Source organism: Diabrotica virgifera, chromosome 1 (genome assembly GCF_917563875.1).
Source record: "Diabrotica virgifera virgifera chromosome 1, PGI_DIABVI_V3a".
Classification (NCBI taxonomy): domain Eukaryota; kingdom Metazoa; phylum Arthropoda; class Insecta; order Coleoptera; family Chrysomelidae; genus Diabrotica; species Diabrotica virgifera.
Window position 1 is genome coordinate 257,968,333 of NC_065443.1, and position 14,409 is coordinate 257,982,741.

The 14,409-nt window shown below is 33.8% G+C and overlaps 1 protein-coding gene across 1 annotated transcript; it reads right to left on the minus strand.

The window, feature by feature from the left end:
- Window positions 1-4,719: 4,719 nt before the first annotated feature.
- On the minus strand, window positions 4,720-13,683 carry LOC126893348 (uncharacterized). Its single transcript, XM_050663434.1, has 3 exons — window positions 12,082-13,683; window positions 10,780-11,511; window positions 4,720-4,770 (listed from the first exon to the last, which is right to left on the minus strand). Exons 1-3 carry the CDS (start codon window positions 13,681-13,683, stop codon window positions 4,720-4,722), a joined length of 2,385 nt encoding a protein of 794 aa, XP_050519391.1.
- Window positions 13,684-14,409: the final 726 nt, after the last annotated feature.

The following is a 14,409-nucleotide window of genomic DNA, read 5'->3' on the forward strand; positions in this document are numbered from 1 at the left end:
ATACAGTGTTCCCATACATCAAAGTTTGTCCGACTAGACACCGTGAATTTTCAGCTTGCTATTAATCAACTTTTTTTTGGTACGCGCAATCCAGGTCTATTATAAAAATAGATGAAATACAGAAATAAAATTAAAAAATTAAAAATTTAAGAAATTATATAAAGTATCTACAAACTAAAAACATATTTGTTGTTTTTAGGTAAAATATGTATTATATCACCTTTAAACTTTGTTAAAAAATCCAAAGTGTATAATTAGTATATGCTAATCAGCTTGCTATTAATCAACTTTTTTTTTGGTACGCGCGATCCAGGTCTATTATAAAAATAGATGAAATACAGAAATAAAATTAAAAAATTAAAAATTTAAGAAATTATATAAAGTATCTACAAACTAAAAACATATTTGTTGTTTTTAGGTAAAATATGTATTATATCACCTTTAAATTTTGTTAAAAAATCCAAATTGTATAATTGGTATACTAATCAGTACATTCATTTGTCATTTTTAGCCTAAAATATTAAATAATTTTTATTTTATTGATTATAATAAGGTGACCAACTGTACTCATTTACTGAGTTTTTTACTCTTTTTTCGCAAATCGTACTCTTTTCAAATCCTGTACTCTGAAAGTACTCATTTGTATAATTTTATACTCATTGTGAACGGATAGAATGGATAGTGAACTTTAGAGCATTAAATTGTTTCAAATGGACCCTTCTAAACAGTAAAATTGAATGGAAAGAATTTTCTTCAGCAGTCGAATTTGTAATGAACGAAGTAAAAGATATTATTATTAATGACCATTTTCTCTTTGAAGAAATTCGAAGAGTAAATTTATATTTAAATGAAGAAAAATTGAAGAAATGGAACAATGAGAAAATAGAACTTGAAAAAAGATGGGCAGAAACCTTTCGGCATTTTAGAGTAGAACATATCCCACATGAAAATTTAAAAGTTTTAATAGAAATTTGCTTAGGTTGTCCAGACACTAATTAATGCTGCTGTTGAAAGGATATTTTCACTAGGGAATGATTATTGGAGCAGTGAGAAGTCGCAACTTTCTGTAAAAACATTATCTGCCGTCTTAACAGTCAAATTTAATATGCAAAATAAAAGTTGTTCCGATGTGGCTACATTATTATAGGAACATCCTCATTTAGCAAAAAAATGCACTACGAAGAAAAATATGTTTTTAAAAGAAAATAAAGTTTTTCTCCTTTTTTCTTCTTTTTTTTGTTTCGCCTATGAAATACAGTAGACTCCCTCTATAACGAGAAATGAAATGGCGGCCTAATTACCTCGTTATAAGAGGATCTCGTTATATCAGAGAATAGTAATATTGAAATGTTTTGACATCTCTTACGTAGTTTATTAGGGGTCGATGGTGAACAATGAGACGTCGCCATCGTAAATTGTAAATTTTCTACAATAATCAATATCGGTCGATATACACAGGAAGAAGTTTATTGCAGGCGGCGAAGCATATTACAGCACTTGCCTCGATAATAACACAGATGTTAGGAATTTCTATATACAGCCAGTTGGGGTGTTTATTTATAGCCATTACTGCCCTAAAATCAGGTAAAAAACATATTCTTCGGTTTTATTTTTCCTCGTTATAACCAAATGTTCCTCGTTATAGAGGGTTATAGTTCAATAGGAATTTCATTGGACACCTAATGTACCTCGTTATAAGCGAAACCTTGTAATATCCGTGTTTGTTATAGAGAGAGTCCACTGTACTTGCAAAGTGTACTCTTTTTGAACATAAAATAGTTGGTCACCTTAATTATATACACTACAATATACTGTATAATCAATATTATTATGTGTCATATAATAATGTTGTTGTTAATTAATATATTTCGACAAGTAATTAAAATCGATTAATATGATTTACATCATCATCATCATAGTCATTAACATCTTAGTAGATGTGTTGTGGTTCATAATTGGGCTTCAGCAGCTCGGACAGTTTGATTGATAATATTTCTCCACTGGTCGCGGTCATCAGTTACATGTATTGCCTCAGTATACTGTTTGTTGAGAAGCTTTTTAGTAATGTCCGCCCATCGCTGTGGAGATCTTCCGCGTTGGCGTTGAGTCTGAGGCCTTCCTTGGACCACCAACCGCTCCATTTTGTGATCACTCCGATGGATATGACCAAAGAACTTTAAAATTCTAGAGTAAACGGTACTGGAGAGACGCTGATCCGGTTTAATTTCATCCAGAACCGAGACATTTGTACGGCGAGCCGTCCATGGAATTCGAAGCAGGCGTCTCCATGTCCACATTTCAAAGGCGTCTATACGTCGTCTATCTGATTCTTTGACTGTCCATGTCTCGCATGCATAGTAAAATATGGAAAAGACCAGAGTTGAAACGAGTCTCTTTTTGTTTGTCATAGTAATGTGACGATCACGCCAGACCTCGTTTAGTTCACTCATTGCTGCTCTTGCTAGTTGAATGCGTCTTCTAATTTCGGGTTCACAACTGCCTGTGTTGTTAACTAGAGCTCCAAGATATATCATAGATGAGACTACCTCGCATCCCGCAATAGTTTGGGTTTCAGGAAACTGTTATTGGCGATCAATAACCATGATTTTGGTTTTGTTGTAGTTAACCATGAGTCCAAATTTAGCACTTTCTACCTCGAGTTTTTTTAATAATTCAATAATTTCTTCTGGAGTAGAGGCTAGAAGTGTAGTGTCGTCTGCGAAACGCAAGTTAGATATCTTAACACCACCTAGGTTTACTCCTCCCTCCCAACCGTCCAAGGCTCTGCGCATTATGAACTCCGAATAGATGTTAAATAATAAGGGAGATAAAACGCATCCTTGGCGTACTCCCTTCTCCAAAGTGCATTTGTCAGACAGGTATCCGTCCATTCGAATATATGCCAGGTTATCTTGGTACAGTTGGCTAATAAGGTGAGTCAAGTGTTTAGGTACACCCATTGTCGTCAATATGTTCCATAGTTTGTCCCATCTAACATTATCAAAGGCCTTTGTATAATCGACGAAACATATAAATATCGGGATCTGGTATTCTCTGGCTTTTTCTATGATGTTTCTTACATTAAGGATTTGTTCTCTAGTACCTCTGCCCTTTACAAATCCAGCCTGCTCAGGTATATATGATTTACATATATAGGATAAAAAGGTATAGATATGTTATCTGTATAATAAGCAAGTACAGTTACAAATTATAAACTAATAATCAATAATGCATATTATGCAATAATAGAATCCAAAGGGCCGGTACGGTTAACTAACCGGAGTTTAATCGAGAAAATACCGTCCCTAAGAATAACAGACTTCTTAAATGGAATTATAATTATTACCTATAATTATAATAATAATTAAAATTGCATTTATCAAGTCTGATATTCTTACGGTCGGTATTTTCTGTCCCAATAGACACCGGCCATACCTAGCGTCACCAAATTAAAATTTGGTAACAAGAATACTAATCCACAGCGGCTTCAGAGCCATCGCGCCCGCAAAATTTTCAGAGACGATCCAGTCCTGACCGATAAAAGATCCTACCATCGTTGCCACTCACAGAGGTGGTAACGGCGCGGCGCACGGTAAGGGCACAGTATAAAGAGGAACCTCTATATACTGTGGTAAGGGCGTATTATAGGTTTGTTCGTAGAACGATCAGCAACCGTTGCCAACCATCAGACGCATGCGTGTTCGTAGTCTACGATCTCTAACTGTTAACTGCGCTGCGCGAACTGTTAACTGCGCATGCGTCTGATGGTTGGCAACGGTTGCTGATCGGTTGGATCGTACTACGAACAAACCTTATAATAACGTGCAACCGATTTTGCATAAACTCGCTGATATTTTCGTGCGTCTAGTTGGCTATTTTACTGAATTAGGTAGATACTATTAACAAATATTTCTATTTTTAAAAAATATAAATGGAATTATTTCATAGTAGTCAAAATATTTATTTGCAAATTTTAACTGTTACCAATGGTAACAATGGTTACATGGACGCTTCGCCAGTGCTATTATGCTATCCTGAACAGTCTGAAGTTTACTAAAAAAGTAAAATATAGGTATAGGAGAATCAAACACACTAGTTTGAAATTGTAAACTGTAGTAAATATTCATGAGTAATATTTAAAAAGTGGTTTAGTGGTAACATTCTTGTTTTAAATTATGTTGTGTATATCGACGGCGGAAAGGCAGGACATCATAACTGAAAAATTTGTATAAAATGAGTTACTTCGGTTTTCGCTTTAGAATAAGTGTATCAGCACCTATTAAACAGCTTTTAGAGCTGGGAAAGCCTTTTGGAAGCCTTCCGGAAACTTTCCCAGCTGTAATCGCTGTTTAATAGCTGCCGATACACTTATTCTAAAGCGAAAACTGAAGTAACTCATGTTATAAAAAATTTTCAGTTACGAAGTCCTGCCTTTCCGCTGTCGATATGCAAATATTTTACTTACATTATTGAAGAAAGTCTCAAAATAAACTTTGAAGAGATATTTATCTGATTTTGGTATTTATGTAAGTGCTCTACATCATCCTCATGCCCGTAATGTGTTTTAAAATAGTTTCAATATTTTTAGATACTATTATTCGACTAGTACACTAAATAAACATTTTGCAGGATCCTTGGGATTTTAAAGCACTTTCTCTATCTTGTTTTGTAAAATAATTTTTTGAGGATCACATACGTATATATTCATAATAAGATGTTTCATGTTCTTGTACTCTTGTTCCCTTCCTGTGCCATCCATACAGTACAAATCTAAAAAAACAACATAACAGGTGATTACATGGGCAGTTATACTACTTACAGCTTACTTTGTATCTAATCTATTATCTAGTATTACCACAGTATAGGAGAATTCCTCCTATACTGTGGTATTACTCTATTAGTATCTACCTACATAAAACTATCCTTGAAATCTAAATTTTTGATATCAACATCAACCTTAATAGGTACTTAAAAAATAAATAATAATGTGTGTTTTATTCGTTCTCTGGATTAACTCTTTATAGAAGTTAAGACTAATTTTAATAGTTTTATTTTAATTAAAATACAAATGTATTGTTACCCTTATCCGTCATTCAAACCTAATAATTATTTATAAAAGTCAATAGTCAAAAGGAACTCTTATTCTTTTTTATAATCTTGTTTAAGGTAGGTAATACAACATCCCCCCTCAAGATGATACATCTTCAACATAACTACTGACTAATCTTCACGATAGTGTAAAGGTCTGACAACCGCTCTCCCAGAGCGCGTTGTATTCTTACTCTGCTCAATTCTCAATATTAAATGGTCCATCAGTTTTCGTTGGCGTTGGAAGTCGTACAGGCGTTTTGGGTTGAGTTGGGTGACTTTCCACTTCTTGACTACCTTTCTCAATGTTTGTTGGTCTTTGGGATGTTAATTGTTGAGTAGTCGGTGTAGTTTCTGGAGTCGAATTTGTTTGTTGAATCCCTGGCAGTTGTTTCAATACTCCATCGGGGATACTGCTTTGATATGGAGCAGGGATCAGATGAAAACGGTTTCTCCTTATGGTGCTTATGGCGGTCTTAACTATGTATGATCTTGGATTAACTTCGTTAATGATTTCACCATGTCGTTTCAGGTCTGTGATCCATACAAAATCACCAATTTGAAGTCGACTCAAATTCTTCGGTCCATGTTTTCCATCATATAATTTTTTATATTTCGAGCGGTACTTCCTCTCCGCGCTTACTAGCTTCTTTGATGATTTAAATTCAGCTAATGCGATTGATGGTAGATTATCTCTCAATTTTCTTCCAAACATCATTTCGGATGGACTGAATCCGTTCTCTAGTGGTGTGTTTCGATAGGACAGAAGAGCTATCTCTATGTTGTTCTTATTCTTCTTTATTAAGGTTTTTGCGACTTTTACAGCAGCTTCTGCTGCGCCATTTGCTTGGTGGAATTGTGGGCTACTTCTCGATGTAGAGAACCCCCATTCTCTTGCAAACTGTTGGAACTCTGATGTTTCAACAGCATGAAATTGTGTTCCAGTGTCGGAACAAACCAACTGTGGTATACCATATCTTGCAAATATTGTTTTGCAGATGTTTATTACTTCCTGTGATCTCATGTTCTGAACAGGAAGTACTTTAAAAAATCTGGAATAGTTATCAGTTACGACGATATACCATTTTCCTTCAGTTTTAAAAAGGTCCATTGATATCACTTGCCATGGATAATCTGGAAATTTAGCTGGCAATAAAGGTTCATGATGGTTTGTCGAGTTTTGAATACAGATAGGACAAGATCTTACTTTGGCTTCTATCTCTTGAGAAATTCCTGGCCACCACATCGTTCCCAGAGCACGACGACGAGTTTTAGTTATTCCAAAGTGGCCAGCGTGCAATTTTTCCAACATTATTGCCCTGAGCTCACATGGAATGATCATACGGTTTCCTCTAAGAAGGATACCATCCACAACTGATAGTTCATGACGTATTTTCTTATATTATAAATATTATAAATATAGTATATTCTTTACAAACCATATAAATAGCGTCTGTGAGAAGGCAGCGAAAGTCATGCATTGCATTGCAAGCCTAGCACAAAGGGAATATAGAATTCCGTTCCAGCATATGCGCGTATACCTGAGTACGATACTTGCCTCAATTGTAGGGTACGGTGCAAGTGTATGGGCACACAGACTAACAAATAATACAAATATTGAAAAACTGAATAAAGCACAAAGAGGTTTCCTTGTTAGAATGACAGGAGCCTTCAGTACTACAGCAACATCAGCTTTAACAGTCTTGACTGGTGTAATGCCCATGCACTTGGAAGCACAAAAACGTGCATGTAGATATTGGCAAAGAAAAGAAAATTATGAAAAAATAATGCAATTAATGGGAATAGAAATCAGAACAAAAAGACAATTAGAAGAAATATTAAATAGAAAATGGCAAAACGAATGGAATAATTCACCTAAAGCAAGACGTCTCTATAATTTCATTCCAAATTTAAATAATATACCAAATTATTTTAACCCAAAAAAAGGATTAATACATTTTCTTACAGGGCACGGTCCGTACCCTACATACCTACATAGATTTAACTTAAAAGACAATGAATATTGTGAATGTGGAGAAATAGGCACACCAGAACACATAGTATTTATTTGCGAAAGACAAACAAATACACAAGAACTACAAAGAATGAGAAGAGACCTTCTTGGCATAAATATAGAAAATATAATACAAAATGAAGAATTATTTAATACATTAAACAATTTAGCGGACATAATATCAAAGAAACAATTAGAATTATATAATATTAGACGAAGAAGAAATCAAGTAAATAATATCCAACCTCTTTGAATTTAAATAAGAAATTATACAAAAAAAAAAATTAAAATTACCTATAAAAATATAAAATAAAATATTGGAATAATTAAATAAATATTTATATAATAAAAAATTAAAAATTAATATCAAATATAAAATAAAATAAATCAAAAATAAAAAATTATTAATCAAACAAAAAAAAAATAAACTAAAAGCCTGAAATTTTAAAACTCAATGGTCTGAGGCTCACCGAAATACCATTAAGAATATCATAAAGTCGATTAGACCTGCACTTAAAATTATTCGTGACTATTTTTAGATGAAGAATGCTGGCATTTCTCATCTGAGAATGAGAAATGGGAGCACTTTTATAAAAATTATATGTTCAAAAAAAAAATTAATAATTTATATTTTGTTTATTGGTTTTTGTTTATTTGTTATTATTTGTTCATTAGAATTATTTATTAGAATTGTTTACATTTTGTAGTTTTCATAATTAGTAGTAGATTAGGGCTATTGTTAAATAGTCAAATATAGAAAATTCTTAAAATAATAATAATGTAAAGATAAACTACTGTAATCCCATCAGGAAACGACCTGGATTAGTCACAAGAGGCCAGGTCATTTGTATAGTACTATAAATAAATAAAAAAAAAAAAAAAAAAAAAAAAAAAAAAAAAAGTTCATGACGTACTGGGTAGTATGGTTTAACATCACCTGATAATGCAGACTTGTGAGGCCAGTCTCCCATTATGTAGTTCTTCAGTTGATTACAGGTTTGATCATTGCTTTGTGAGTTAGCAACTCGTGTTACATTCTCGTCAGATGTGTGAATACCTGCAAGAGTGACTCCATGAATGAAGGCATCGATTTCTTCTTCTAATTCTTTGTCATCTTCTGAAGGTATGGGTTTACGAGATAAAGTATCAGCAATATATAAATTTTTCCCTGGGGTATATACAATATTGTAGTCATAACGCATCATGCGCATTCTAAACCTTTGAAGTCTTGGGGACAGATCATCGAGATGCTTAGTTTTAAATATTTGTATAAGTGGCTTGTGATCGGTCTCTATGGTATATTGTTTTCCTATCAGAAAACTCTTTAGTCGATCGCTTGCCCAGGTCAGAGCTAGTGCTTCTCTTTCTATGTTTGCATAATTTTGTTCAGCTGAAGTCAAAGTCCTCGAGATGTATGCTACAGGTTTCTTATGACCACCTTCAACTTGAAGTAATACAGCTCCCAGTCCTTTGGTAGAAGCGTCACTGGATAGGATTGTAGGTTTATTTGCATCATACATTGTTAAACAAGGTGCTGATATAAGCAATTCTTTTATTTTCTGAAACGCCTCTTTTTGTGCTGGGCCCCATAGAAATGCATTGCTTGGACTAACTAAACTTGTAATTGGTTGCATAATCTCACTCCTATTAGGGATAAATTTCGCTAGGAATGTTACAGTACCCATAAGGCGTTGAACTTCCTTGACATTTTTTGGTGCTTCCATGTCTACAATTGCTTTCACCTTGCCTGGATCTGGTGCTACCCCTTCCTTCGACAACACAAATCCCAAGAAATCGATTTTCTGCTTACAGAATTCAGTTTTGCCCTTATTCAAGGTTATACGTGCTTTTTTGATTCTCTCGAGCACTTCTCTTAGGCGGTCATCGTATTCCTCTTTTGTGTTTCCCCAAACCAGCACATCATCCATATGGACTAGAGTATTTTTTGCTCCTTCAAGGACTCGTGACATTCTTTTCTGGAATTCCTCTGGTGCCGATGTAATGCCGAAAGGTAATTTCTGGAATTTAAATCTTCCAAATGGGGTTAAAAAGGTTGTGTAGTCTCTTGATTCTTCGGCTAAATTAAGTTGCCAGAATCCATGATTTGCATCAAGTTTGCTAAAGTATTTAGCCCCTCTAATCTCTGCAAGTTGTAGCTCTACTACGGGTGGACAATTCGACGTAGATATCAAGATCGAATTGTTTTGTAATGCCCCTTTGTCCGCTTCTTCTCGATCGACGATGGTAAATAAATGTTTGAGTGTGGAGTAAAAATATGGTTTTATTGACAGCTACGTAATTACACTATAGATGATGTTCAGGTAACTTTCTATGATAGACTGCCTTTAATGACAGCTACTGATAATAATTACACTCGGCGTAACTTCTAACAACGACTTACGCACTTGTTAACGAGGTAACTATTTCAATTAGACTGCAACCCAAAATATTCCCTTTGGTTAATTTATAATCTCGTCAAAATATACAATTCATCAATAAGTTGCATGACAACCGAACTACGGACTTTGCATGTTGAAAGATTGCAACTATAGTTTAACGGAAGCTATTGCAAAACTTATAAAGTTCAATTGGAAAATATATTATTTGGCAATTTACTAAGTTTGCAGGTTTAATGGACTCTAATTATTAAAATATTACTCGATGTTTCCCAATGTTTCAATTATACATGGTGAAACTATAAAAGTTTAGGAAGTTAAGAAAAAATGTGAGATTACAAATTAAGGGACTAATTTGAGATTGAACATATTGGCCACTTAAAAGAAAGAGACGACCAATAGAAAATGTTTAAACACATTATAATATAAAATAATATTCATATAACAATAATCCTAACACTTATTCACTCGGTTTTTGAATTATTATCTCACCCGAGCAGTGCTACCTATAACTTGAATATTTAGAATTTACTATTCAGCTAATCTGTTTAATTCAAATCTAATCTATTTAAGTGAAACTGTTCTAGATGAAACGGTTTTAAAGTGTTAGTTAAATTTGGTTGTGATGCTGTGTTTTTTCAAACTCTCATCGAGGAACTCATCTCCCCGAATAGTTACATTATGATCGAATATGTTGATCGGCTTTTATGAAATCTGCTGCAAGCAGATTCCTTGGGACCAACAACGAGAAAGCAACGCCATCTTTTACCGACAATGGAAGAGCTGTGGCAAATTTTAAAAATTTTCTGACTATATGCATACGTGCTGACTTTTTCCTCCTTTTCAGGTCTGCATTTGACCGTTTGAAAATGTTAAAAATACTAAATATATTATACTTATAACGAATAATTTTTTCCCACCTAATACATACTCTATAATTTGTATTTTGTGCGTTTGGCTCTCTGACTATTTGTTTTAACTTGTATATCAGGCTTTTACTTATTTTTCCGTTTATATTATTTCGAAATGTAGGACTCTGGTAAAAGATTCTATTACATTTAAAGTCTTAGAAAATATTCCTTCCTCAGCAAGTTCAACATTCATCGGTTTCATTTTTATAATTTTATTTTTAGATTCTGCTAACTTTTCAACTAATTTTATTTGAAACCTTCCTGGTTCATGTAAGTTAACAGCATATTCTATTTTACCTCGAATATTATCACATTTATTAAAAAATGCATTTGAAATTATTGTATTTATTTGTTGTTCTGCCAATTTAACCTTGTTAGTTTTATGTTTCTCTGTAAATCCAGTATCGTTTACTGTTATGGTAATTTCTCTTTGAAAATTTTCAGTGTGCAAGACATTTTGCTGTGCACTACAAATTGTATTTAACTTTTCAAAATTCAAATTTTCCGTCATACCATCACTTGGCATGTGGACATTTACTTCTATCTCTTTAAAATCAATTTCTTCGGTACTGTTTATATAAATTTTTCCATCTTCTATATTATTATTAACTTGTTCTAACTGCATTACATGATTCTTGGCATCTTTATTTTCAACAGCTCTCGAACATTCTGTATTTTCTATACTTTTATTAAGCTGTTCTATTTCCTTTGAGTCAATTTTAATACTTTCTGTCTCTTGTACAACTATTCTAGTTTTATTTTGGTCTGTACCCTCGATATCAGAAATTTTTTGAACATCTTTATGGGATTGAGTCATTAAATCATCAACCCTTTCATTTATTGTCTTGGAATTTTCTTCCTCAAGTATAAACGATTTAGAATCCTTTCCCTCGGTTGTCTTTCTTCCCGAATCGAAATTAGTTTCTTTTGCAGTTTGGGTTGGCTCTAATTCCTTGAAATCAAGCTCGACTACAGAAGCTTCTATTTTGCTATTAGCTGATTTTATTTCATTGGTATTTGTTTCAACCAATTTCAACTCTTTTTTAATATCTATAGTTTGCTCTATGGCTTTATTTTTAGGTACTTCCGAATATCTAGTCATCTGTCTCCTACAGAACATACTGAGTACTTGCATCTGCGGGATATGCTCTTGCTGTGCTACCCCTGACATTATCCAACCCAATTTTGTATTTTGGGCGAGCAAACCATTCTTTGTTCGATCTACTCCGTCAAGTAAAATCAAACTATATGCTTTGGCTCCTAATAGTATATCTATCGGGCCTGTTTCATTAAAATTTGGATCAGCCAGGACTAAGTTCCTAGGGTTCCTTTCTTTTATTTGTATCTCCTTTTCCGGTAGATTCTTTGTTATTTTTTGTAGCACAAGAGCTTCGGTCTTCATTTCAAATTCATTTTTGAAATGAGCCTCTAAGTTTACTGTCACGCTCCATTTCGACGTCCTTTGGTCTTCATTGCCAATTCCAGATATCTGAGCGTGGACAGCCTTTCTTTTTATTCCGAGACTTGTAGCGGCCTGCTCCGTAATGAATGATGACTGCGAGCCTTCGTCAATCAATGCTCTCATCAATTGTGAGCTTCCTTTTGAGTCTCTTACTCGTACTAATGCCGTTGCAAGTAGCACTTCTTCATTCTGATGACTTAAACAGCTCACAGTATTCTCTTGTCTCCTTGACGATCCGTCGTAACTGTTGTCATCTCTGGTCCCACTAGAAGTGGGTCTATTTTTTGGCCTTCTGTTTTCAGAATTCCTTCTGTTATCATACTGACCTTCTGACCCACTAGAATTGGGTCTATTCTGTGGCCTTCTGTTTTCAGAATTCCTTCTGTTATCATACTGACCATCTGACCCACTAGTATTGGGTCTATTTTGTGGCCTTCTGTTTTCAGAATTCCTTCTGTTATCATACTGACCATCTGACATGTGTAGTAATGAGCTATGCTGTCCATTACATTCTGCACATCTATAAGTGGAATAACATGGTACTTCTTTTTTATGTAGTAGGCATCTACCGCACCATTGCTTTTCCTTTACTATTTTGTTTCTTTCACGTACTTGTAGACTTAGAAACTTTGGACATTTGAACAGTTTATGTTCTTCATGACATACCACACAGGTTATCTTCTTCTTTGCCTGTTGTTTGTGATCTGTCCTTTTCCTTTCTTTTTCCAACATCTCCAATGTCTGGAATCTTCTTTGTAGGAATTCCTGTGTTGACTTATATGTCGGAATGTCCCTACTGTTTTGGATTGACGTTTCATATAATCTCCTGGTTTCTGTGTCCCACTTTAACATGCTTATCCTTGCTATAAGAGGACTCCAGGACTCTGTCATTATACCTAGTCCACTAATCGCTTCTAAGCATTCGTGGATAGTATCATGTAATTTTTTAAGCGCCTTTGCTGACGCTTCTTTTATCTCCGCAGCCTGAAGTATCTTGTCTATTAATATAAATAGATTCATCCTCGGATTATCGTACCGATCTTGCAACATTTTCCACGCAGCACTGTAGTTTGCTTCTGTTGTGTTTAAATGTTGTATTATTCTACTTGCTTCTCCTCGGAGGCTTGTCTTCAGATACTGCATTTTTTCCACATTTGATAGTTGATTATTCTCATGTATCAATTGTTTAAAAATATCAAAGAATGTTCCCCAAGCCTCGTATCTTCCTTCAAAAGAGGGCAACTTTGCCTGAGGGAGTATTATTTTTTCTTTCTTGCATCCTTCTGCCACCACTCTCTTATTTACTTTGATAATCGACCGCACCCTTCTTTTCATTGTATAAAATCTTTCTATTTCAGCTTCTAGTGCATCCTGTTCATTTTCCACAGTTATTTCCATTATTAAAGCATCTATTTTTTGTACCTCTTCTTTTAAATCCACTTGTATATCTTCATTGTTTTCGTCGTCTTCCAATAAATTATGAAGTTTTCCCATTCTAATTTCTACTTCTCTAATTTTTATCGAAGACTTGTATGAATTTTTAATAAACTCCTCTAAAGCCTTTTTCGTTTCTTCATATTTTTTCTGTACCTGTTCATAATAGTTAGATGTAAAATATTTATCATCTTTTGAACCTTTTTCTACAATTTCATTATGTTGTTTCGCAAAGTCATTCCACAATTCTTCAACTGTCTGCCGCCTTATGTTTAAATATTCTGTAGTACGCCTTTCTTTGTTCAGTTTTTTAATATTAGTCAAGATTTTTGCAATTTCCTGTCCAAGTTTTTCTTGTTCTGCGTATAATCTCTTCATGTTTTAAATATAAACTTGACCTATATTCAAGATAATGTCTCAGCAAAAAAAAAAACCTTTCTCAATAATAAACCAACGACCTCAAAAAATGCTGATTTGTACAATGAAATAATTTCACTTTTAAACCAGAGAAATATAATTCTTTATAAAAAAATGCATATGCGACATAAATATATATGGAGTTGAATAAACGCAAGATTGTAATATAAAAATGACTTGATTGATTAAATGTGTCAGTATGTCAGGAGTTTATATATGTTTAGGAAATCAAATGTTTTAAAAAATTTCAAATTATAAGAATCAAAATTACCAAATATACTTAATATCCGAATAATCAAACTGTTAGATTTGAATTAGACAAAATATTACCAGTAAATATTTTAAGTAAATAGATATACAGTATACAGAATAAATATTTCAATAAAAATTAGTAAAATTCGATGCTTAAGTTTCTTTAATAAACTTTTTACTTTATATAAAAAAAATGCACTGCCCTAAATGATAATAAATATTCAAAAACTTACAGTTTTATTCCGATGTTCACTTGTATGTCACCGGGTGGGCCTGGAATCTGCAGCGCTGCCTCTTTCTTAGAACTGCAACTGGAACTGGTGAGCTGGATCTCTGGATGCCGCTAGATTTTTCACCTCCAAACAGCTGGAACCGTAGACTTAAGGACTGCTACTCAGGTTCTCTGGTGCTCAAAGGTTCTCGAAGGCTTCTACT